This window comes from Dendrobates tinctorius, unplaced genomic scaffold (assembly GCF_039654945.1).
Source record: "Dendrobates tinctorius isolate UK_male_01 unplaced genomic scaffold, ASM3965494v1 ptg000036l, whole genome shotgun sequence".
NCBI classification, from domain to species: Eukaryota; Metazoa; Chordata; class Amphibia; order Anura; family Dendrobatidae; genus Dendrobates; species Dendrobates tinctorius.
The window spans coordinates 10,117,668-10,143,820 of NW_027361704.1; the positions used below are offsets into that span (position 1 = coordinate 10,117,668).

General features: G+C 44.9%; 1 protein-coding gene across 6 annotated transcripts in view; it reads right to left on the reverse strand.

Annotated features, from left to right (window-relative positions):
• The window catches only part of NME5 (NME/NM23 family member 5), a 235,439-nt gene extending 209,516 nt beyond the window's left edge, over positions 1 to 25,923 (reverse strand). Inside the window, exons 1-3 of one of the 6 annotated variants that reach the window (XM_073573716.1) lie at positions 25,800 to 25,923; positions 16,350 to 16,415; positions 13,958 to 14,117 (exon numbers count right to left, since the gene is read on the reverse strand). In XM_073573716.1, coding sequence (XP_073429817.1) covers positions 13,958 to 14,110 — 153 coding nt within the window. In that variant the 5' untranslated portion in view covers positions 14,111 to 14,117; positions 16,350 to 16,415; positions 25,800 to 25,923. Of the gene's footprint in view, positions 1 to 13,957; positions 14,121 to 16,349; positions 16,416 to 25,427; positions 25,556 to 25,799 lie in introns of those variants that run through there. The other 5 variants (XM_073573715.1, XM_073573714.1, XM_073573720.1 and 2 more) reach the window with 5 other exon arrangements.
• Between the last annotated feature and the right edge of the window lie 230 nt (positions 25,924 to 26,153).

A 26,153-nucleotide genomic window follows, 5' to 3' on the forward strand; every position in this document is an offset into this window, starting at 1 on the left:
CGGATTGGGTGCAACCCTGAGACCTTAAGGGTCTTCAGCGCTTCTTGGGGTTCGCCAATTATTACCGCAAATTTATTCGGGGGTTTTCACAGTGGTCAAACCACTCACAGATCGTACTTGTAAAGGTGCGGATGTGAGAAACTGGTCCTCGCTCGCAAAAGAGGCCTTTGAGACCCTGAAAAGAAGCTTTATGTCTGCTCCTGTGTTAGTACAGCCAGATCCGTCCAAACCATTTGTCGTGGAAGTGGACGCCTCTGAGGTGGGGGTGGGGGCGGTGTTGTCCCAAGGGCCTGCCACTCTAACCAAACTCAGGCCATGTGCTTTCTTTTCCAAGAAGTTCTCTGCTGCGGAAAGAAATTACGACGTAGGCAATAAAGAGCTTCTTGTGGTCAAATTGGCGTTTGAAGAATGGAGGCACTTTTTGGAGGGGGCTAGTCACCCGGTTATGGTGATCACGGATCACAAAAATTTGTCATACATTGAGTCTGCTAAAAGACTAACGCCCAGACAGGCCCGTTGGTCACTTATTTTTTCCCGTTTTCAGTTTACGATTACATTTCGTCCAGGGTCTAAGAATGTCAAGGCTGACGCCTTATCGCGCAGTTTTCAGCCGGTGTCGCCCCCTGAGCTACCGTCCTCCATTCTTCACCCTGGGGTTGTGATAGCAGAGGTCTCATCTGAATTGGAACGGGAGATTAAGGGGGCCCAGTCGCGGGCCCCGGCGGCCAAGCCGGAGGGGAAGTTGTTTGTCCCAGAGCAACTTCGCCTGAAACTCTTGCAGGAGTTCCATGAATCCAAGCTGAGTGCTTACCCTGTTATTTCAGCCACACGTCTGGCGGTGGCTAGGATATTTTGGTGGCCTACCCTTGGTTCGGACATAAAAAAATTCATTGCTGGTTGTGGGGTCTGCGCTCGTTCTAAAAGCTCTCATAGCCGGCCGGCAGAGGAGCTGATGCCCTTGGCAGTGCCCAAAAGACCATGGACTCACTTATCCATTGATTTTGTTACCAATCTCCCTCCATCTAAGGGTAATACAGTGGTATGGGTAGTGGTGGACAGGTTTTCTAAGCAGGCTCATTTTGTATCCCTGTCCGCATTACCGTCATCTGAGAGGTTGTCCAGGTTGTTTGTGCAGCATGTGATCCGGTTGCATGGGGTACCCCTGAAAGTGGTGTCTGATCGTGGTGTGCAGTTTGTGGCTAAGTTTTGGCGTGCTTTCTGCAAAAAATTAGGGATGTCTCTGTCCTTTTTGTCTGCATACCATCCTGAGAGCAATGGTCAGACAGAGCGCACTAACCAGTCCCTGGAACAGATCCTCAGGTGTCTAACCTCTGCTAGACAGAATGACTGGTGCGATGCACTGCCGTTGGCTGAATTTGCCTTCAATAGTCAGGTGAGTCAATCCACGGGTATGACTCCTTTTTTGATCAATAATTATGGGTTCAATCCTCATTTTGGTGAGTTTTCTCGTCTGGACTCGGGGTGCCCTGGGCTGAGGGCTCTGTTCAGCGATTACAGAATACGTGGGCAGAAGTTCAGCGGAGTATATCTAGGTCTCAGGGCAGGTATAAGTTTTTTGCGGACAGGAAACGAACACCAGGGCCCATGTTTCAGGTTGGAGACAAGGTTTGGCTCTCCACTCGAAACAATGAGTTGAAGGTTCCTTCAGCCAAGTTGGGGCCCAAATTCATTGGCCCATACAAGATTGTGGAAGAAATCAATCCAGTGACGTATAGGCTGTGCCATCCACCCTCTTTCAAGAACCCTAACGTCTTCCACAAATCTCTACTAAAACCTTTTGAAGCAGTCCGGAGAGAATCCGAGACTGCTGCTTCTCCTGTTTTGGTCGAGAGGCAGGTGGAGTACGAGGTTGGTAATATCGTAGATTCCAGGTTGGTACGGCGGTCGGTACAGTACCTGGTTCATTGGAAGGGGTATGGACCGGAAGACAGGTCCTGGGTACCGGCCCGGTTGATGCATGCTGATCGCCTGGTGCGGGCTTTCCATGCTAAGTACCCGGGCAAGCCTGGGGGTCCAGAGGCCCCCCGTTGAGAGGGGGGTACTGTCATGATCTCAGTGCGGGTTTGACTCGCCCATGTGGGGTTAATGTCTGGAACCAGTGCTGATGACTGGCATTTCTGGGGTTAAAGGTTGTGATCCCGGTGCAGGCTTACCTGCACACCTGGGGCTATGATTGTGGCCTCTCCCTGGTTCTGGGAGAGGCTTCTTATAGCCTCAGGACGCTTCCATCCCTGTCAGTTATACTCTTGCCCTTGACATAGTGTGGTGACCCCTGAGTGTGTTTGTGCTGTGTTCTGGTTGCTTGATAATCTGTGTATGACTCGGTCTGTTCTCTGGATATTGCTTTGGATTCTGCTTGGTACCTTCTATGTCTGTTTGGTTTTGACTGCTGCTTGGCCTTGACTATCCGCTCTGTCTCATCCTTGGTACGTTACGGCTATCTCTGTGTATGAACCCCGTTTTGCCTGACTCTGAGTAATTCTGTATAGTGTCTTTCTATCTCACTAAGCAGGACGCTAAGCCCCGCCCCCTTGCAGTCACATGACCGTAGGTCCCATGTCTGCTTGCTAAACTTCAGCATCCTCAGGTCCTGTGCATCGGTACTTTCTGGCTGTACCTGACCCCGGTACCCCTACATTGCTGGTGAGTCCCTGCTCAGCGGAGGCTGCACGCCGGCGCTGACAGGATCCTGACACTCAGGACACGCGCACTGGCTCAGTGAGCAAGTACAGTGCGGTGTTCCTGACACCGGGGACCCTGGGGGACCCCGCTGGGAGACGTCAGGTAGCTCTGGTGAGCTGAAAGCCGGGGGAGCCGGAGCGGGCGGCAGGGCCTGCACGGGGCGGCGGCCATCTTAAGGGGCGCGCTCTATCAGTAAGAGCTGTGGCGTCCAGCTTCCATTGCCACAGTGCTACTGGACGGTGACTCATATCCTGAGGACACAAGGGACTCGCGGTGAGTGCCCTGAAAATTTGGGCCCTGCGTTCCTCCCTTTCATTAATAGATTCACTGTGCCATTGGCGCTGCTTCTGTGGGGACTTCTGTACCCCCCCACTGCTGCTGTCTCTGCAAGGGCTATGGTCTCTATCCCCCCCCAGCTGTGACAAACCTTGCTGCTGCAGCACCAGACACTGCCCTTCCTGATCCATGTGACTCCCCCCTACATAGGAGTTGCTTCTGTGATATATCTCTTTTTACAAGCCCTGCTGTGCATATAATTGGGGAAAAGTCCCCAGAGCCTGCACCTCTGGTTGTCCTGTGGCGCTGAACTGTCACTGAATATGAGTCGATCTAAAGGATCAGCAGCAGCAGAAAAATTAAAAGAATATGGCAGACCTGACCTCTCTGAAAGTGTACAGGTTCCCAAAAATAATCCTTCGCAAGCTCAGCGAAAAAGCTGTCCCCCTCGGTGCAAGGAGGAGAATGAGCAGGAAGAACTGACCCTCAAGCAGGCATCTGAACAGCTAATGCAAGCCATCTCCTTAACCAGGACTTCTCTGACGGAGAAGATAGAAGACGTGTACACTGAGGTGGGGCGACTCCGACAGGACATGAAAGCTATGCGAGGATGCATTACGGAAGTAGAGACGAGAGTATCCCAGGTAGAAGACACCATCACACCTATGGAGGTCAAGTTGACAAAGGTGGCAGGCTCTATGAACGCCTGGAAGTAAAAAGCGGACGATCTGGAGAACAGGATGCGTCGAAATAACATTCGTGTTATTGGACTTACGGAGCATTCAGAGGGTCAACATCCTGAGCAATTTCTGGAAGGCTGGCTTAAGGCCTCTCTGGGGGATGAATTTTCTCCAGTATTCGCCGTCTAAAGCGCGCATAGGGTTCCTACAAAACCCCTTCCTCCGGGAGCCCCACCTAGACCCTTCTTGGCGCGTCTCCTCAACTGTAAAGACAGAGACACCATTCTGCGTCTCGCACGGCAAAAAAGCCCCATCAAATTTGATAATGCTGTGATTTCCATTTTCCCAGATTTTTCCATGGAACGTCAGAAGCATCGGGCACAATTCATCGAAATTAAGAGGCGGCTCAGAGAGAGGAACATCGTGTATTCCATGATCTACCCGGCCCGGCTCTGGGTTGTACACGGGGGCTCATCTATGTTTTTTACGGATCCAGCGGAGGCGACTGAGTGGCTGCGGTCCCATGGGGGATCCCCTGCAAAGGAATCCTAATGTACTCGCTGCCAATTTGAATCCTTCAATTAGAGGCCCAGTTGGGGCTTCCTCGGCGGGTATCCAGTTTAACAGAAATACCGGACACTGAGTTCAGTGATGGTATCCCCTTATTCTTTTTTCAATAGGGGCGTGGGACTCTGCTCCTATACTATGAGACTAATGTTCTTTTTTTTTTTTTTTTAATAGTTTCAGTTTTAATAGTTTTTTAGGTAGTAGCCGCAGTCAGTGGCAACCCTGTCTTCTGTGTGATGTTTCCAATCTCTGCTCGGGTACTAGCATACGCCATATTCGGACAGACAAAAATGGGGTCTGAAATAATATGTATGACCTGGAATGTGATGGGCATTAAGACCCCCCGAAAGAAAATCAAGGTATTCTCGCAGATCAGGCAATGCCATCCGCACATTGTGGCCTTGGTGGAGACGCACCTGACCAGGGATACTGCTCGGTGTGTGCCGAAACCGTGGGCACAATGGTATATCCACTCATTTCATACCAGTTATTCAAGGGGGGTCTCGCTATTGATACATAAGGACGTTAGATGGGAGGCCAGGGAGGCCCGAAGGGATCCTGAGGGACGTTTTGTATTTGTGCATGCACTTATTAATTCCAGACAATATGTTATTCTATGTATTTACAACCCCCCTCCAGCCAATATGTCTATTCTCCAGAAGGCGATGGGTTTGGGGGGGATTTCAACCAGGTCATGAATAACCGTCTTGACAGGCTGAGATTGAATGATGAAGGGCGGGGGAAGTCTCTCCCACAGGTTATATCCCAACTATCGCGGTTCATGAAGTGCAGTGGATGGCTGGATTTATGGAGAAAGCGACATCCCGAGAAGAGGGAATATACTTGCCATTCATCCACTAAGCACTCCTTGTCACGTATAGATTACATATTTGGATCTAGTGGTCTAGTAACGTGGGTAGATAGTATAGAACATGGCAGAAGGGGGATTTCAAATCATAGCCCTGTCATTCTTAAACTTAAATACGGACCACTCAGCAACAAGATGGCATGGAAATTAAACCCTTTTTGGATGAAATTGATAGAATCACCCGATAGAACGATCGATCAATTACATTGCTTCATTTCGTCCCACCCTGAACCTCGGAATATTAACTTATTTTGGGATGCCCTTAAGGCATACTTGAGGGGCTGCTTATCCTCTACGATCTCTTATATAAAACGGGAGATATCGAGGGAGGATGATGAGGTGGAGCAGCGATTGAGAGACTCGGAGGCCACTTACATATCTGATCAGACTAGTGGCAATAGGGTGGAGTGGCTGGCTGCTCAAAGATTATATACTCAACACATAGACACCAGGTCTAAACGTAAATTATTTTTTGCCCGTCAATCTTATTTTGAGCTGGGGAACCAGGCAAGTAAATTCTTGGCCTATTTGGTACGTCAGCACAACACTACTAACACAATATTACAGATCCTTAGCTCAGATGGTACTCTGGTGTCTTCAACTGAAGAAATACTGAGCTGCTTCCATAACTATTATAGATCACTGTACAACTCTGGAAGTGATGTTGATAGTCAGGGGTGTTTGGAATACCTGTCAGATATCACATTTCCCACTCTGAGCCCTTCCCAGCGGACCTTTATGAATGCTAAATTTACTCTGGAGGAGATAGAGAATGCCATAACGGACATGGCGTCTGGGAAGGCCCCTGGACCTGATGGGTTTACAATTGAATTATATAGGAAATACCGGGAGATATTAGCGCCACTGTTGTTGATGGTGTTCCAAGGGATTTGGGAGGGAGGGTCTATGCCAGAGTCCTTCTATGAAGCTAACATAATAGTACTTAAAAAAGAGGGGAAGGACCTATTAGACTGTGGATCTTATCGTCCCATATCATTAGTGAATGTGGACTATAAGATTTTTACGAAAATTTTGGCTACCAGGTTGAATTCGATTATATTAGAACTTATACATCCTGATCAAACTGGCTTTATGCCTGGTAAAAGCACTTCTATTAATATTAGACGAGTCCAGTCGGTGGTCCAATATAGCTCCCTGGTACCAGATAATCAATGGGCATTGGCATCGCTGGATGCGGCCAAGGCTTTCGACTCCCTTGAGTGGCCCTTCCTATGTGCATGTTTACAGAAATATGGGTTTGGCGACAGGTTTCTAAAATAGGTTAGTACGTTATATATGAAACCTAAGGCTCGTGTCATTGTAAATAGTTCTATATCTGAGTCCTTTTCATTACATAGGGTTGTCCCCTTTCTCCGGCCCTTTTTTGCCTGGCGATCGAGGCATTGGCTATTCGTATAAGATCTTCCCCTAATATTGAAGGTATAGAAATAGCGGGTCGAGTAGACACCATAGGCTTATACGCTGATGACATGGTGATTTTTATGGGTAGCGCGGAGGACACATTGGCACGGGTAATAGCCACTATCAATAAATTCAGTAAATATTCTGGTTTATATATAAATTGGGAAAAGTCTGCCCTGATGTACCTCTCCCATGCCCCGATGCCACGACTAGAGGTCCTCTCCTCATTACCTATTGTACCCAGTTTCAAATATCTAGGTGTTCACATATCTCAAGCAGTTTGTTAGATTTGCGGCTCAACATACACCCATTGTTGGAAATGGTTAAAGCTAAATTTCTAATCTGGAGTAAACTCCCGCTTTCTGTAGCCAGACATATTAATTTAATCAAAATGATACTGCTTCCTAAACTCAGCTACTCTCTTCAGCACAGTGCTGTGGTAGTACCCCGATCCTTCTTTGCAAATTTGAACTCTCAAATTACATCTTTTATATGGGGAAAAGCTAGGCCCAAACTCAGGCTGTCCACTCTGCAAAAACCAAAAAGGGAAGGTGGGGCAGCGCTACCAGACTTTTTTCTATATTATCTGGCCGGACAGGCCAAAGCCATATGCAAGTGGATGCCTTATGATCACCTCCCTAACTCTGAAAGCCACTTGCTCCACGCCGCACGAGTTAGCTGTCCGCTGGGCTTCTTAGAATTGGGAAAAATAAATGTCCCCCGTTTGCTGCCCCTGCTTCGCCTGGCACAATCAGTGTGGAGGCAGATTAAGAGAGTAATTGGATTTGGAGACACAGAATCATAGAATCGTAGAGTTGGAAGGGACCTCCTGGGCCATCTGGTCCAACCCCCTGCTCAAAGCAGGATTCGCTAAATCATCCCAGTCAGATGTCTGTCCAGCCTCTGTTTGAAGACTTCCATTGAAGGAGAACTCACCACTTCTCGTGGCAGCCTGATCCACTCATTGATCAATATAACTGTCAAAAAGTTTTTTCTAATATCTAATCTGTGTCTCCTCCCATTCAGTTTCATCCCATTGCTTCTAGTCTTTCCTTGTGCAAATGAGAATAAAGATGATCCTTCTACAATGTGACAGCCCTTTTGATATTTGTAGGCAGCTATTAAGTCTCCTCTCAGTCTTTTCTTTTGCAAACTAAACATTTCCAAATCCTGCAACCTTTCCTCATAAGACAGGGTTTGCAGACCGGTCACCATTCTGGTCGCTCTTTTCTGAACTTGCTCCAGTTTGTTGATGTCTTTTTTAAAATGTGGTGCCCAAAACTGGACACAATATTCCAGATGAGGTCTGACCAAAGAGGATTAGAGGGCAATAATGACTTCACGTGATCTAGACTGTATGCTTCTGTTAATACATCCTAGAATTGCATTTGCCTTTTTTGCTGCTGCATCACACTGTTGACTCATATTCAGTCTGTGATCTATTAGTATACCCAAGTCTTTTTCACATGTGCTGTTGCCTAGCCCTATTCCTCCCATTCTGTATATGCTTTTTTCATTTTTATTGCCCAGATGTAGTACTTTGCATTTTTCCCTGTTAAAAACCATTCTGTTAGTTGCTGCCCACTGCTCCAGTTTATTTATATCTTTTTGAATCCTCTCTCTCTCTTCTCTAGTATTAGCTATCCCTCCTAGCTTTGTGTCATTAGCAAATTTAATCAGTTTACCCTCAATTCCTTCATCTAAATCGTTGATAAAGATGTTGAACAATACAGGGCCCAGGACAGAGCCCTGTGGTACCCCACTTGACACATTCTTCCAACTGGATGTGCAGCCATTTACAACCACTCTTTGGGTCCGATCACTAAGCCAGTTACGAATCCACCTAACAGTTGCCTTGTCCATTCCATACTTAGTCATTTTTTCAATAAGGATTGTATGAGATACTTTGTCAAATGCTTTGCTGAAGTCAAAATATACTATATCTACAGCATTTCCTTGATCCTCCCAATCAGTGATTCCGTCATAGAAGGAAATTAAGTTAGTCTGACATGACTTATTAGTTACAAACCCATGCTGACTCTGTTTAATCACTTCATTCTTATCCAGGTACTGACATACATGTTGTTTAATAATTTGTTCAAAGATCTTTCCTGGTATAGAAGTCAGGATCACCGGCCTATAGTTGCCTGGGTCCACCTTCTTCCCCTTTTTGAAGATAAGAACAACATTTGATCTTCTCCAGTCTTCTGGGACTTCTCCTGTTCTCCAAGAATTTTCAAAGATTATGGAGAGGGGATCAAAAATTTCTTCTGCTATCACCTTCAGTACTCTGGGGTGTAATTCATCTGGACCTGGAGACTTGAATTCATTTAGGTTAGCTAAGTGTTTCCTCACTATCTTCCTGTTTATAGATATCTTGGATTCTTCTATTCCCTTAATAGGACAGAGAGGAACAGTTGATGTTATATTTCCTTTCTGAGAAAAAACAGATGCAAAATAGGAATTTAAAAGTTCGGCCTTCTCAACATCCTGTCTTACCATTTCATCATTTTCATCCTGTAAAAATCCTATAGCATCTTTGACTTTTCTTTTACTTTTGACATATCCCCAAAATCCTTTATTATTGCTTTTGACATCTCTTGCAAGCCTCAATTCATTGTCAGCTTTAGATAATCTGATTTGTGCCCTGCAGGTTCTGCAGACATCATTATATTCTTGCAATTGAAGGAAATACCTGCGCTGGTAAACTATATCAAAATATAATATTACTTGACAAATCCCCTTAGGGAACAATGGTTACAAGAAACAAGAAAATGACCAAACTTTAGGGCCCTGATGAAGAAGGTCCGTAGACCTTAGAAACGTGTTGGCATCTATTTTGGCCTGCACGCGCTCCCTTCCTTTCCCTCCGGTGACGTCACCTGATTTCCTCTCCTTCGCTGGAGCCGCTGCTCACTGGAGTGCGCCGCCATTGTTTTTCACATCCAGCGGCTGTCAGCTCCAGAGATGCTATCACACCACTGTTTATAGGAGGGACGCCTCCTTGGTGCTGCGTCTCTGCTTCCACTACCGCGGTATAGCCATCATTCCATGTGGTACACGCTGGACCCATTTGCAGCTCCACAACTAATATGAAATAAGTGGTACATTAACCCACACTCATTTTAATTGGTGGCTCTTATCACATACCTATCAAGGTTATTACATGCTTTATTTGATTTTTCACCTAAAGTTTGGTCATTTTCTTGTTTCTTATAACCTTTGTTCCCTAAGGGGATTTGTCAAGTAATATATATGGATATAGTTTACCAGCGCAGGTATTTCCTTTAATTGCATATTGTTTTCTTCTTTGGGTGCGCACAGACCCAATATATATACCAGCAGCGGTTACCAATTTTTTCCACACTAGGAATCGCCAGTGTATATTTGTTACTTTATATCATTATATTCTTCTTTAGATATGCCTTCCTCTTTCCATTTTATAAACATTTCTTTCTTTCTTTTTAGCATGTGCTTAAGTTCTGTGTTCATCCATCCTGGTTTCCTTAAATGCTTCCTATTCTTCCCTCTTTTCGGAATTGTTAACAATTGTGCTTTGAGAATTTCATTTTTCAAAATTTCCCATCCTTTCTGGACATTTTTGTCTTTAAGGATATCCAGCCATTGGATCCCTCCAATTCTCTTTCTGAATCACTTAAAATCTACCTTTCTGAAATCTAACCTTGAAGTCTGAGTCTTCACAGGTCTTCCTCCTCTAGTTATCCAAAATTCTAAAATAGCATGGTCGCTACCTCCTAGGGTCCCAGCCACTTTTACCGCCTCAACCATTTCCTCCCTGTTTATAAGGATTAGATCCAAGGCAGCAGTTCCCCTTGTTTTCTCCCCTACCTTTTGGAAAATAAAGTTGTCAGCAAGAGAGGATAAGAATTTCTTTGACCTGTTAGTTTTGCCTGAGAGAGATTCCCAACAAATGTCTGGATAGTTGAAATCTCCCATGACAACTATGTCATATTTTTTGGAGAACTTGGCCATTTGATGCATAAAGAGTTCATCCATATCTTCAGCTTGCACAGGCGGCCTGTAGTAAATGCCTACGATGTCCTTTCCATTGTTCTGTCCTTGTATTCTTACCCATACAGTTTCCACAGAACTCCCAGTCTCTGAAGCCTCAATCTCTGTGCAGATATACACGTTTCTATCATACAATGCGACACCCCCTCCTCGTTTATCAAGTCTGTTTCTTGCAAATAAGTTGTATCCTTCTAGTCTTGTATTCCAATCATGTGTATCGTCCCACCAAGTTTCAGTGACTCCAATGACATCATATTTCTTTTTCTGCGTTAGTAGTTCCAATTCTCCTTGTTTTTTGCCCATGCTTTGTGCATTAGTATAGAAACATTTTAGTTTGTGATTGTTTTCTCTTTCTCCAATATTTTTATTATTTAGATTCTTTTGTCTTTGTTCTTCCTTTCCACTTCTAATAGCAGAGTTCTCAATAGCATTTGTCAGGTGTATGGCTCTTTCTGGTCTTTTGCTTCCCTTCCCACGTTGTTCTAGTTTAAAGCTCTACTTACAAGTGTAGCAAGGCGACTGCCAAATACTTGTTTTCCAGTCTTCGTAAGGTGCACCCCATCTCTAGCAAGTAGTCCATCGTATAGGTAATTCACTCCGTGATCCAGAAATCCAAATCTTTGCCAACGGCACCATCGACGTAGCCAGTTGTTCACCTGCAGAATCTTATTCCACCTCCTTGTTCCATGGCCATCCACTGGGAGGATGGAAGAGAAGACCACCTGCGCTCCCAGTTCTTTCACTTTCTTGCCTAAGTTTTCAAAGTCTCTGCAGATGGTTTCCAGGTCGTTTCTTGCGGTGTCATTTGTTCCCACATGTAGTAGCAGTAATGGGTAGTCATCTGTAGGTCTGAAGAGTCCTGATATTCTGTCAGACACATCTTTAATTTTTGCACCTGGAAGACAGCACATTTCTCTTGAAGTTATATCCGGTCTGCAGATAGCGGCTTCTGTCCCTCTCAACAGGGAATCCCCCATGACCACCACTCTCCGTTTCTTCTTCACATTTTTCTTTCTCCATCCAGGAGGACATAGCGGCTGAAATGCCCCTGTGGAATAATGGTTATTTTCCGGCATTGCTTGAACACCCGTCTGCCGAGTTCTGGACTCAACACAATGTTTCCTCGGTATGCGATTTGCACGATCATGGAACCTTGGTGTCTTTTGAACAATTACAGGTCAAATGTAACGTCCCAAGACCACAATTTTTCCATTATCTACAATTGAGGTCGGCCTTTCAATCACACATGAGAAATATGGGGGTAAACAAAGCTATATCGTCTCTGCCCTTGATAGGCATCCTTAAATCGCAAGGTCCCCAGGGTCTCATCTCCACTTTGTACACATATATGCTATCGGTAGGGGCGGAATCCGCCATAAACTCGGTTAAAGGGAAGTGGGAGAGGCTCATCCCCGATGCACAGGGAGAGGAATGGGGAGAAATTCTGGAATCTCCGATTGGGGTGTCTCCATCTATCAATAACAGAATGACGCAATTATATATTATAAATCAATCATATATGACCCCGACCCGACTATTCAGGATGGCCAGATTCCAATCATCGGAATGCTTGAGGTGTCACTCATTGGATGCAGACTTTATACACATGATTTGGCAATGCCCTATTATTGCACAATATTGGAAGGAGGTGACGTCATTGTTAACTTCCCTGGTACAAGCTCCGGTTCCCCTTGAGCCGCTGGTTTGCCTGTTTGGAGTGTGGGATGATGAATATTGGGGTCATTATATCGGGATTTTTTTTACGGCAAACGTTATTTATGGCACGAAAGGTTCTGGCACTGCGATGGATGGGGAGCTCATGTCCCTCCCTCAGGATTTGGATCGAATTGGTGAATGCGGTTATTCCATATGAGCGTACGCTGTATCTAAATAGAGGGTGCCTGGGCAAATTCGAAAAGATCTGGGAGAGGTTGAATTCCTCTCACCTTACCTTGTAGGAGGGAGACATCGCATAATAATTAGCTGATTATGTAGAACTAGGCTGCGAACTGGTAGTTATAGTTTGGTTTAGGAAGTTAAAAAGACTTTATTGATCGAATAACAATATAAGAGCTTGCATGGTTTACCTGACACTACATTTTATTCCATGTGTAAACTGACATATGCATTTTGTTTTATATCAATACTGTGGAAAGTGTATGTGCTTTATGCAATGCTTCTCATATATAAGTATGTTGTTTGTCTTGTTTATGGTTAATAAACGAATTTAAAAAAAAAAAGAACCCAGAGCATTAAACATGTGTAGTCATAACTTATACTCATGTACTTTACACCTATAAGGCTTATAAGCTGGGACAAGCCAAAAATATGTGTGGCGCCCCCAGGAGTATGGTCGCCACAGTGGCATTACCTTCCTCCTAGGGAGTGCTTGGAAGCAATGAAGGATCTCTCTATCAGTTAAACACAACACACAGCACAGTTCCCACTCCAGGCCAGCAGAGGGAGCTCTGAACCAAAACTGGGGGAGGAGCTGCTCTCTTGGGGCCAGGAAGGGGAAATTAGTTAGTTTGTGTGAGGAGGGAAACGTGTGTGGATGTGAGGAGAAGAGCTGGAAGATTGAGCAGAGTTCAGGCTCACTTCTAGCTGTAGCTCATGATCTGGAGTCCGGTCTCCAAGGTTGTACGGATACTGATGTTCCTGCAGCAGAAACCGGAGGAATAGGAAGCTGTAAATGCTCTGTTCCCACATAAGACTCGGAGGCACAACAGCAACGTGTGAGCCAGAAGAAGAAGGCTACAGCTGTCTGCCATACGAGGGAGTTCTAAAAGAGAACAAGCGAGTGGAACTTCAGTGTAACACAGTACTGCAAGTACCTCAGATAAGCGCTAGAAAGGAGACTACACAACCCATCTGCATAGAGAGATTCCTAAGTTGCTTCCAGGCTGCCAACTCCTGTTCCATCTGTAATCTGGACCCTGGACTGCACTTACAAAGCACAGTAAAGGTAACAGAAACTGCACCCTGTTGTGTCATTGCATTCTTCCTGCAATCCCCCCAGCACTGCTCCATCTCTGTGCCTAACACTGCACCCTCTTCCTCAACACTTATTACCACCTATTACCTTATGCACTGCCCTGGGACCACAGCTCAACCTGTGGGGAGCTATTACATCTTGCTGCCTTATACCATCTGTCCCAGAGGATCTGCCTGCAGCGTCGCCTTAACCCCTTCATTGCCGAGCACCACAGATGGCGTCACGTATCATCCACTTATAAACTTTAACCAGCCACTCTTAACCCCTTTTACATGGACGCCCAGGGCCACGGACCGGGTCACCGCTACTGTGAAACTTCCCTCTGAGATACCTGCCCGGTACCGAGTACCCCACTGCCCTGGCGGGCGATCCATATGGTCTTGTGACAATCAACACAGTGTTTTTTAACATTACCTGAACAATTTGGAATCCACTACGGAGAATTATGTCCTCAATTTCTTCTGCTTTATGAAGAACGTCTGGTTTGATAAGTGCTAAGGTTCTTTCAATCTGAATCCTAGGAGAAGCCATGGACTGTTCTTTGATCTCTGTATGGTTATCACTCATTTTTCATCTGCTGAAAATATTCTAAATTTAATAAACTTTTTATAAAGTACATTTCCTATATGCATTCTATATATTTTAGGATAACAGTATATTTTTCAACATCTATAAAACCTAAGAAAGAAACAAAATTAACATATATCTGTAAGTAAAAAGAAAAAGTGCATATAAATAACTTATCGAATACTGGTTTTGACCAAAAAAGCATAAAAAGCATCCCACCATCAACAAGGTGAACCCAATTGAGACAGTTCTAACTTCTACTATTAAAACCTTACCATGTGTCAAAAAATGACCTCAATGTGAATTAGAGCCGAGCAGGACCAGGGCCCGACTCTACACACCGAGCCATGCAGAGCTACGTAATGCCCAGCTCAAAGAAAGGAGGCCACACCATTGCTTGCAGTTAGTGCAAGAACCTAAAGAGTATAAGCTGGTATACATGCAACGAGTAGGGGCATGTGCACACTGGCCATTAAACAGAGAAAATGTAAGAAAGAAACAAAATGAACATATACCCTGATGTAAGTGAAAAGCAAAAGTGTATATAAATAACATATTGTACTTGGTAAACACTAATTAGCACCTACCAGTTTGACACAAAGGTTGTACATAGCACAATGGCTTATTAGGCTTAGAGTCAACAGGCTGAAGGTTCTTTCAGACGTCCGTGTTTTTCAGTCTGATCTCAGATTGCGATGTATGGACTGGTTGCACGTCTCCCAACCTGAGCTTGACCGCTTCATATATATTTATGAGGATCTCACGCTTGGTTGGGAGACATGCGGCCGTGCATTGTAATCTGGGATTGAACTGATGATCACAGATGTCTGAAAGACCCTTTAGCAGTCTTGTTTTTAGCACAACCACATAGCTATTAACAAGAAGTAATCAATTTGGATGCATTTCCCTAAAATCTTAGGCTTATTTCACACTAGCGTTAGGAAGCGCAGCGCACGGCCGCCGTGCAGCTCTGCCCCCTGCCGCGCCCCCTCTGGTCAGCTCCTCCTATGGGGGCATGACGCTGCATGCGACCTGCGTACCCTATTCTTTAGCATTGGGTACGCAGGCCGTGCGCTGGTATGCTTTTGGCAGCGCATGCGAGCGCATCAAAATGCAACATGGTGCGTTTGGTGCACATCGGCGCACTGTCAAAAGGGCGCATGCGCCGCCAAAAGCATACCAGGGTACGCAGGTCGCATGCAGTGTCATACCCCCATAGGAGGAGCTGACCGGAGGGGGTGCGGCAGGGGGCGGAGCTGCACGGCGACCGTACGCTGTGCCTCCTAACGCTACTGTGAAACTAGCCATATACAGCCGCACACTAATTGCATGCTTACTGCTTCATTTGATCTAATTCTTTAGGGAGTTTTTGCCAAAAAACAGCTATTGACCTCAATACACATGGGGTAATGTTACCACTACTTGCTACTATATGGAGTCCCCTAAGATCTGTGACTATATGTGATTTACTAGTCGTGTTAGTACATAAAAACTGTAGAAACATGTTAACCAACTGATGTTTTGATTAGATGATATGGCTTCCTACATCCATAGAAATGTCACAGTAGGTGGGATTTACAAGGGGAGATGTGCTGCAAATATCTTTTAACCCCTTTCTGTTGGAGCCAATATTCATATTTTGCGCTTTTGTTTTTCCTCGCCTTCTTCCAAGAGCCATAACATTTTTTTATTTATCCATTAAAATAGCCGTATGAGGACCTGTTTTTGTTTGTGATGAGTTACATCATTTACTTTAGGCCTCATTCGCGTGTTTTTGAATCAAGTTTGTGTTTTTCTCGGATAGAACATATGCCCATTGTATTCTATGAGCTGTTCCCATGTCTTGGTCCCCAACACAAAACAGATACATGGCATCCATGTGCAAACGGTGTGCTGTACAAGATTAACATTGAAACGGATTGATGGAGCTTTGTAATTTATTTATAAGTGAAAATCACTGATAATGAAAACTGACACCCTGACCAAACACTGATGAAGCTTGGATCCAACACATCGGTGATAATCATACCATTTATTTGTGTACAACAAAAATACCATATGTATAAACGAAGACTTAAAATATAATGAAGTATAAAACGGGGAAAAAAATACCAAGGTGGGTGAAATTATGAAAAAATGGACTTCCACCATTGTCTTTTGGGGTTTTGTTTTTTCCTGCATTCACCGTGTGGCAGTATGATTGTACAGGTCAGTACAATTACAGGGATTCTATACTTACATCCTTTTTTACTGCTTTTAAAATCAGAACTTTTTATTAGGTCTCCTTCAGATGTTGTGGCGATACCTATACAGTAAAAAAAAACAGTACTGGTGAGGTCCGTGTGCCATCCGTATGTACATATGTGACATCCTTGTCTATATACCGTCCGTGTGGAACGTACTGGTGCCTGGGAAAAGCAGCACAGTTCGCGCTGATCTCAGGAGCCAACTGACTGCTGAAAGCCGCTCTCATCATTGCTTCCTGGTCGCACCTAAATCACCGAGACCAGTAGACAATGATTGGAGTTGTATTGAGCAGCAGCTTCGTAACTCCTGTGTTAAATAAATAATTAAATAAAAGAAATGGTGGGAGCTCCTCTGCACTTTTCATAACCAGCAGAGGGAAAGGCCACAGCTGAGGACTGATGTTAATAATCTGAGACAAGAAACAATACCCCATAAGGCTCCCAGGCTACTAATAACAGCTCACAGCTGTTTGCTTAGCCTTTCCTGGTGAATTTATGGGGGACCCCAGTAAAAAGTGACATAGGGTCCCTCTATAAATTCAAACCAGCAAAGGTTAAATAGACATCTGTGGGTTTATATTAATAACCTGGGATGGGGTCAGAGATATTCCCTCCCCAGGCTACCTCAGCCACACCAGAAATGGTGCATCCACAAGATGCGCTAAATCTGGCTCTTAGCTTCGCTCTTCCCACTTGCCCTGTAGCGATGGCATGTGGAGTAATAGGGTTGGGAATTGATGTCACCTTTGTGTTGTCAGGTGACATCAAGCCCAGGGGTTAGTAATGGAGAGGCGTCTATAATATGCCCCCATTGCTAACACCATAATTAGTTCATAAATAAACACACAGCAAGAGTAAAGTCCTTTATTTGAAATAATACTAAGCACCCTATTTTACACTTCTATTTAAAAATAAAAAACAGTTATACTTATCTTACGCTCAATCCATTGAAGCTCGTCACCTGTAAAAATAAAACGCAACCATATCCCTCACCTGTCCCCGTCGTGAAGATAATCCCCCGATGCCCTTATCCCCTGTTAAAAAAACAAAAATAATAAACAACCATATCCCTCACCGTTCCAATGTGATGATAAGCCATACTGTCCCACGACATAATCCATCTCTGTGATATCAGGTTTTCAACCTGAATGGCGCCATCATATGACCATCCAGGCTGAAAATCAAGAAACAATGAGGTGCTGCGAGCGCAGCTTCAGTGACTACCTTCTATATTTTTTTATCCTCGTAGGTGACCTGAGCCTGCGATCATTTGCATAGTAGTAAATACTATTGCGGTCATGGTAACCCATTGGCACCCTGTGATAGCATCATGAAGATGAGAAGTAATCGGTGCCCCCCAAACACAGCAGTTATGAGACACATGACTGCCAATGTCAGTGCTTGAAAGCTAGCTGGCAGGTGTCGTTTGTATAACATATCTGGGATCCATCCTGTATGGAGCGAGAGCAACTATACACAACTCACCGATGCGTGGTGTGACGAACATATACAGTGTGTATGGAAAGTATTCAGACCCCTTTAAATTTTTCACTCATTGTTTCATTGCAGCCATTTGGTCAATTCAAAAAAGTTCATTTTTTCTCATTAATGTACACTCTGCACCCCATCTTGACTGAAAAAAAGAAATGTAGAAATGGTCATAAGTATTCAGACCCTTTGCTCAGTACTGAGTAGAAGCACCCTTTTGAGCTAGTACAGCCTCGAGTCTTCTTGGGAATGATGCAACACGTTTTTCACACCTGAATATGGGGATCCTCTGCCATTCTTCCTTGCAGATCCTCTCCAGTTCCGTCAGGTTGGATGGTGAACATTGGTGGACAGGCTTTTTCAGGTCTTACCAGGGATGCTCAATTGGGATTAGGTCAGGGCTCTTACTGGGCCAGTCAAGAATGGTCAGAGTTGTTCTGAAGCCATTCCTTTGTTATTTTAGCTGTGTTCTTAGGGTCACTGTCTTGTTGGAAGGTGAACCTTCGGCCAAATCTGAGGTCCAGAGCACTCTGGAAGAGGTTTTCATCCAGGATCTCTCTGTACTTGGCCACATTCACGTTTCCTTCAATTGCAACCAGTCGTCCTGTCCCTGCAGCTGAAAAACACCCCCATAGCATGATGCTGCTACCACATTTCACTGTTGGGATTGTATTGGGCAGGTGATGGGCAGTGCCTGGTTTTCTCCACACATACTGCTTAGAATTATCACCAAAAAGTTCTATCTTTGTCTCATCAAACCAAAGAATCGTATTTCTTATAGTCTGGGAGTCCTTCATGTGTTTTTTTTAGCAAACTCTGTGCGGGCTTTCATATGTCTTGCACTGAGGAGAGGCTTCTGTCGGGCCACTCTGGCATAAAGGCCCAACTGGTGGAGAGCTGCAGTGATAATTGACTTTGTGGAACTTTCTCCCTTCTCACTACTGTATTTGTGGAGGTCAGCTACAGTGATCTTGGGGTTCTTCTTTACCTCTCTCGCCAAGGTTCTTCTCCCACGATTGCTCAGTTTGGCTGGAAGGCCAGGTCTAGGAAGACTTCTGGTGGTCCCAAACTTCTTCCATTTAAGGATTATGGAGGCCACTGTGCTCTTAGGAACCTTGAGCACTGCAAAAATTCTTTTGTAACCTTGGCCAGATATGTGCCTTGCTACAATTCTGTCTCTGAACTCCTTGGCCAGTTCCTTTGACCTCATGATTATCATTTGGTCTGACACGCACTGTGAGCTGTGAGGTCTTATATAGACACGTGAGTGCCTTTACAAATCAAGTCCTATCAGTTTAATTAAACACAGCTGGACTCCATTAAAGGAGTAGAACCATCTCAAGGAGGATCACAAGTAAATTGATAGGATGTGTCTTAAATATGAGTGTCTGAGTAAATGGTCTAAATACTTATGATATTTCAGTTTTTCTTTTTTAATACATTTGCAAAAATTTCTACATTTCTGTTTATTTTTTCAGTCAAGATGGGATGCTTAGTGTACATTAATGGGAAAAAAATTACGGTAACATTTTTGAATTTACCAAATGGCTGCACTGAAACAAAAAAATTTAAAGGGGTCTGAATACTTTCCATACCCACTGTACATCCCATGTTAGGAAAAAATTACCTGATATGAAGTTCCCTACTCCTGTTCTCAAAAAACAGTTGATGAAATGTACGTACCTCACTCCACTTTGTACATGTGTAATCCGTTTTTAAATGGACCCTGAATCTGTGCAAACCGCACAGAGAAATGTCCTTTTTTCTACGGCAACACGGATGACAAGAGGAAATAAAAGTCTATGGGACTGTGAAAAACACGTGCATCAGTTTGCCATCCATGTGTTGTCCATGTTTAACATGGCAAAGCATAGGAGAAGCTATGTAATTTATTTCTTTCTTTATCCATACCGGAAAAACACGGATGACACACAGATGACAAAAGGACACATGGATGACATAATGATGGTAAAAACAGACATACGGATGACACCCAGATGGTAAGAATGAACACACAGATGACAAACTAATGGTAAAAATGGACATACGGATGGCACACTGATGGTAAAAACGAAAACACACAGATGACACCCAGATGGTAAAAATGAACACACAGATGACACACTAATGGTAAAAATGGACACATGGATAACACACTGATGGTAAAAACGGACATACGGATGACACCCGGTTAGTAAAAATGGACACAGAGGTGACACATTGATGGTAAAAATGGACACAGAGATGACACACTGATGGTAAAAATGGACATACGGATGGCACACTGAGGGTAAAAACAAACACACAGATGACACACTAATGGTAAAAATGGACATACGGATGGCACACTGATAGTAAAAACGAAAACACACAGATGACACCCAGATGGTAAAAATGAACACACAGATGACACACTAATGGTAAAAATGGACACATGGATAACACACTGATGGTAAAAACGGACATACGGATGACACCCGGTTAGTAAAAATGGACACAGAGGTGACACATTGATGGTAAAAATGGACACAGAAATGACACACTGATGGTAAAAATGGACACAGAGATGACACACTGATGGTAAAAACGGACATACGGATGACACACTGATGGAAAACACTGATCACCAGTACCAGTTTTTAATGTACGTGTTTTATACAGATGTGTGAAGGACTAAGGGACTAATTCATCAAAATGTTTTTGCCAGTTTTGTGAAGTAAAAAGCTAGAAATATCACAACATTTTTGTTCAACTAAAAGCTGTGCAAAAATTTTGTGACTATTGATGTTTCTATAGCAATACCGACCGGATCCACCAAGGTAAGCATAGCTTCGGCAGAATGTGGTTTGACGAGGCCCTACCCACAGATTCATCAAACTTTGTACCACTTTGGTGGTGTAAATTACTCTAGTAATGTACTCAAGTCCTGGACTGCAGTTACATTTTCGGTGAAGGCACGCAAAGGGTTGTGATATGCGCCAAATTCATTAGGAGGCACATGCCTCTTCAAGTGGTTCTACCACTAACAATAATATATTTTAAAGAGAACCTGTCAGCAGGATTGTGCACAGTAACCTACACACAGTGTCAGGTCGGCGCTGTCATACTGATTAAAATGATACTTTGGTTGATGAAATCTGTCTTGTGGTTGCTGTATAATCTTTATTTTTAAATTTTAGTTAATGCGAAGAAAGAAGTTTCAGGGCGCTTCCTTCAGAGGAACTTTAACCCAATTAGGAGCAAGAGGGTTATATAGCAAAATAACTAAGTATCTCTGATGTTGAATCAGATGATATTTTATTGGATAGGTAAAATGCAACATTTTATAAAAGACAATAAAAACATTAAAAAGTTTTTGGTCCTTCTCGCGCTCCATAGCGGCTGCACCCGGCGGTACCACGTGGTATCTGACGTCACGCAGGTCCTGTGCTGACGAGCACTAGCGTGTTAGTCTAACACGGCCGGTTTACCGCCGGAGTATTTTCTATTGGTCGTCATTTAGGACTCTACAACGGCTGCTGTCTCCAGCCGGGGCAGCGCTGCTATCGGCTACTACTCACCCACTGTGACTGCGGGACTCATTTTTTCCAGAAGATACGCCGTTCTTCATACAGCATATGATCACTAATTCAGCCCTATAGGAAGAACCAGTCTTCACATCACAGTATTATATGAGGTAATATCTTCCAGTGAATTCCCCTCTTCTTTTATTTATGATCTATATGTACCTTTGGGATTTCACTGTTTCGTAAATATATGAATCATTTGTCTGGAGGCATTACAGTGCTTTAGTGTATTGTGGACATTCTTACATGAGATATTCGTCAGGGAGGCACTAATTTAGTGAATTGTGGATATGTTTATTATCATTTGGGACTTTTTGAATACTATTACGCAAAGTTTTTTATAGTGTTTTTCTATCTATATTAGTGACCATTCTGATCTGATTTGGTCTCTAAATCTGGTTGACCATTACCTATTATATTAGTATTGAATACCATTAATTTTCACTTTATTTTTTCATTTTACATTTTTTTATTTTTTACTTGTATTCTCCCCTCTACAAGTGTATCTGAGCGCAAAATATTTTCATATTGCTCAAAATTTTAAAAAAGACAATAAAAACATTAAAATTCTTTGTTATAAAAAAACAACGCGTTTCAGCCATGTAGGTCTTCATCAGGTTGTACAATAAAATGATTTTTTTCATTTTATTATAGACCTGATGAAGGCCTACAGTTCCGAAACGCCTTTTTTTTTTTTTTTTTTTTTTATAACAAAAAATGTTTTAATGTTTTTATTGTCTTTTATAACATTTTGCATTTTACCTAGCCAATAAAATATCATCTGATTCAACATCAGAGATACTCCCAGTTATTTGGCTATATAACCCTCTTGCTCCCAATTGGGTTAAGGATCCTCTGAAGATAGCACCCTGAAACTTCTTTATTCGCAATATTACGTGGAGGAAAATTTCTTTCTGGGAGAGGAAAATTATTTCCATGCTATTACAAATGGGCAGCATACTGGTGGAAGGATCACCCTTGTTTGCAAACTTTTCCCAGTGTTGTGCCTGCTTGTACAACCACACCAGGTGAGCAAGTTTGAAGTTGTTCTTTTCTCACCAAGCAGAATTGACTCATCTACTGCTCTTAGATAGCGCTATCCTTTTTTCCCCTCTTCCTCAGGACCTTATTCACACAATTTTTAGTTAATGATACGCTCGTGCTTCGGGGCAGCCTGTAGGGGGTGTTTATGTGGTGCTCTGCTTACATATTCATCTGTATGGCTTCTGACAGGTCACTGATCCCTCACTGACCCGACCCATAGTTTGCATAATGAATATCTGTACATACTGAAGAAAAAAAAACCCTTTTGCCCGCCATGGCACCTGCGCATAATCGCATGTGTAATGTGTTACTAATTATTATGGTTGAGGTTATCCTAATATAAAAAAAATAAAAAATCCATTTGAAAATGGCGCCCACCGCGCCAGCGCAGCAACAGCTATCAGTGTATATAGAGGTGATCCAATAGGCGCAGTAGCAGCTATCTTGGAGGAGGAAATTTATTTTTCTTTTCTAGCAAAATGGAGCCACCTGTGTACGCGCAGTAGCAGCATCAGATCACCGATAGTGGGCGCCAATTTCAAATGGATTTTTATGTCAGGATAACCTCAACCACATATAAACACAGTACACATGGGATTATGCTGCAGCACAGGAACCACAGCCAGCGCACGCCAGCAGAAGGTTGGTTTTTTTGAGTATGTGCATATAATATTCATTATGTAAACTAGTGGGCAGGTCAGTAAGGGATCAGTGACCTGTCAGCAGTGTGTATTATGAATATCTAATCGGAGCACCACATGAAGACCCTCACAGGCCGCCCCGAAGCACGAGCATATCATTAACTCAAAACTGAAAATAAAGATTAAACAACAACCACAAGACGGATTTCATCAACCAAGGCATCATTTTTACCCCTTAGGGTGAGTGCACACAGTGCGGAATCACCTGCGGATTTCTCCGCAGGGATTTGCAGGTAAAACCGCAGGTAAAGTGACCTGCAGTTTTCCTGCAGATTTGCCAGTGGTTGTCCCCTGCGGATTGACACCTGGACAATGGAACAGGTGTCAAACCGCTGCGGAATCCACAGAAAGAATTGACATGCTGCGGATATAAATGAGCAGCAAATCCGCAGCATGTGCACTGCGGATTTTAAATCACATTGGCTAACATTGTACTGTACAGTGTCTGCGGAACTGCTGCAGATCCACAGGGCCAAATCCGCAGCATGTGCACATAGCCTTAGTGACAACTCTGTCAATTTTGTACTTAATAACCAGGCCAATTTTTACAATTCTGACCACTGTCACCTTATAAGGCTATAACTCTGGAACGCTTCAACAGATCCGCTGATTCTGAGATTTTTTTTTGCGACGTATTGTACTTCATGATTGTGGTAAAATTTATTTGATATGACTTGCGTTTATTTATGAAAAAAATGGAAATTTGGCAAAAAATTTGAAATTTTCAAACTTTAATTTTTGTGCCCTTAAATCAGAGAGTGGTGTCACACAAAATAGTTAATAAATAACATTTCCCTCATGTCTACCTTACATCTGCACAATTTTGGCAACATAGCGTAATTTTTTTTTTGTTAGGACGTTATAAGAGTTAAAAGTTGACCAGCGATTTCTCATTTTTCCAACAAAATTTACAAAACCATTTTTTAGGGATCACCTCACATTTTAATTGAGTTGGAGGGTCAATAAAACAGAAAATACCCAAAAGTGACACATTTCTAAAAACTGCACCCCTCAGGTACCGGAGATATCAGTAGATATTGCATGTATGAGCCCTATGGAGCCGCTCCCAACACCATTTTCTCGGGCGTATCCTGCGTGCAAGTGCAATCGCTCCATGCTGCAACTATACGCATATATTGCCCGAGACTCTCCAACGTAAGTCTATGGGTGCGGGAAAAAACAGACAACACACGGAGCATCAGTGTAGCTTGCGACCAATACGCACACATTTTCCTTGAGCCATTAAATTCAACGGGGAAGATCAGTGAGATATATAAAGCCATACGCATGTCATACATAGGTGCGAGGAAATCGCATTGCAAACACATTACGCATGGATCACCATAGGGAGAACACTCCTGCGACTCTCGGCAGGGAGACTCGGACCGATAGTCCATACGTAGTGTGACGCCGGCCTTACACAGAGAGGTACTAGCGGAGCTCATCCAGGTGGCGTGCAGTTAGGATGCTGCAGGCAGGCGACAATGTGGCCCCCTAATCTCTCCACATCACTGACCAACGAGCAGCCCCCCAGCAGCAGCACCTGTGTGCTCCGTCCTGCCGGCTTCCTCTGAGCCCCCAAGACTGCTTCGTCACTGCTGTGTCTGCTGAAGGCACACGGGACCCAGAGGGGCAGGCGCACGGGGACCCAGCGGGGCAGGCGCACGGGGACCCAGCGGGGCAGGCGCACGGGGACCCAGCGGGGCAGGCACACGGGACCCAGAGGGGCAGGCGCACGGGGACCCAGCGGGGCAGGCGCACGGGGACCCAGCGGGGCAGGCGCACGGGGACCCAGCGGGGCAGGCGCACGGGGACCCAGCGGGGCAGGCTCACGGGGACCCAGAGGGGCAGGCTCACGGGGACCCAGAGGGGCAGGCGCACGGGGACCCAGAGGGGCAGGCGCACGGGGACCCAGCGGGGCAGGAGCACGGGGACCCAGAGGGGCAGGCGCACGGGGATCCAGAGGGGCAGGCGCACGGGGACCCAGAGGGGCAGGCGCACGGGGACCCAGCGGGGCAGGCGCACGGGGACCCAGAGGGGCAGGCGCACGGGGACCCAGAGGGGCAGGCGCACGGGGACCCAGAGGGGCAGGAGCACGGGGACCCAGAGGGGCAGGCGCACGGGGACCCAGAGGGGCAGGCGCACGGGGACCCAGAGGGGCAGGCGCACGGGGACCCAGAGGGGCAGGCGCACGGGGACCCTGAGGGGCAGGCGCACGGGGACCCTGAGGGGCAGACACAGATTCATAACCAGTGACTGCTCGTCTCCTTACAGGTGATACATGCACACAGCGCTCTGCTGGTGATTCTTTACACGCAGGAGGACACAACCAGTGGATGTGGAGCGCGCTCTGCAAGATGACTGCTCACGTGTGTGAGCTTCATAGGTAGGAAGACGAAAACCGGGGTGTAGCCTGAAGCTGAAGGGGTGTGGCCTGAAGCTAGAGGGGGTGTGGTTGCGGCTTCTCATTACATTGCGGGACGAGTAGATCCCGGCAGAGGCAGCGGAGCAGAGTGGTAACATCGGGAGTCACTGGCCCGCTGTATCCGGAACGGTTGGCAGGTCTGGACCGCCCTGATACTGAAAGCACCGGATGTCAGGAGAGAAACTGTCACTAATCCACCGCACACTGACGCCACATTACCTGCGCTCACAGGCAGCTTGGTACTTGCTTCTCCCGGCTGCGTCTCTTCCCGGATCACGGCTTTGTTTGTGACATTCGCGTCCAGGCAACAGTTGCTAGGACACAAGTACGGTGTCCGCAGTGGCTCCTAATACCTCTTTCATGAGAGACCTGTGGTGGAAACCTCTCGCCGCCCTCAGTGAGCCGCTCTGACCCCTCAAGACAAGAAGAGCAGCAGTGTGTAAGGAGAAGGAAGGCAAAGGGCAGAAGAGATGAGTGATAATATACACTGACCTAATGGTGCCCTGTTATAGAGACCCGAACTAGCCAGCAGTGGGGTATGGAGAGAAGCCACAACCGGCAGGGACGTAACCG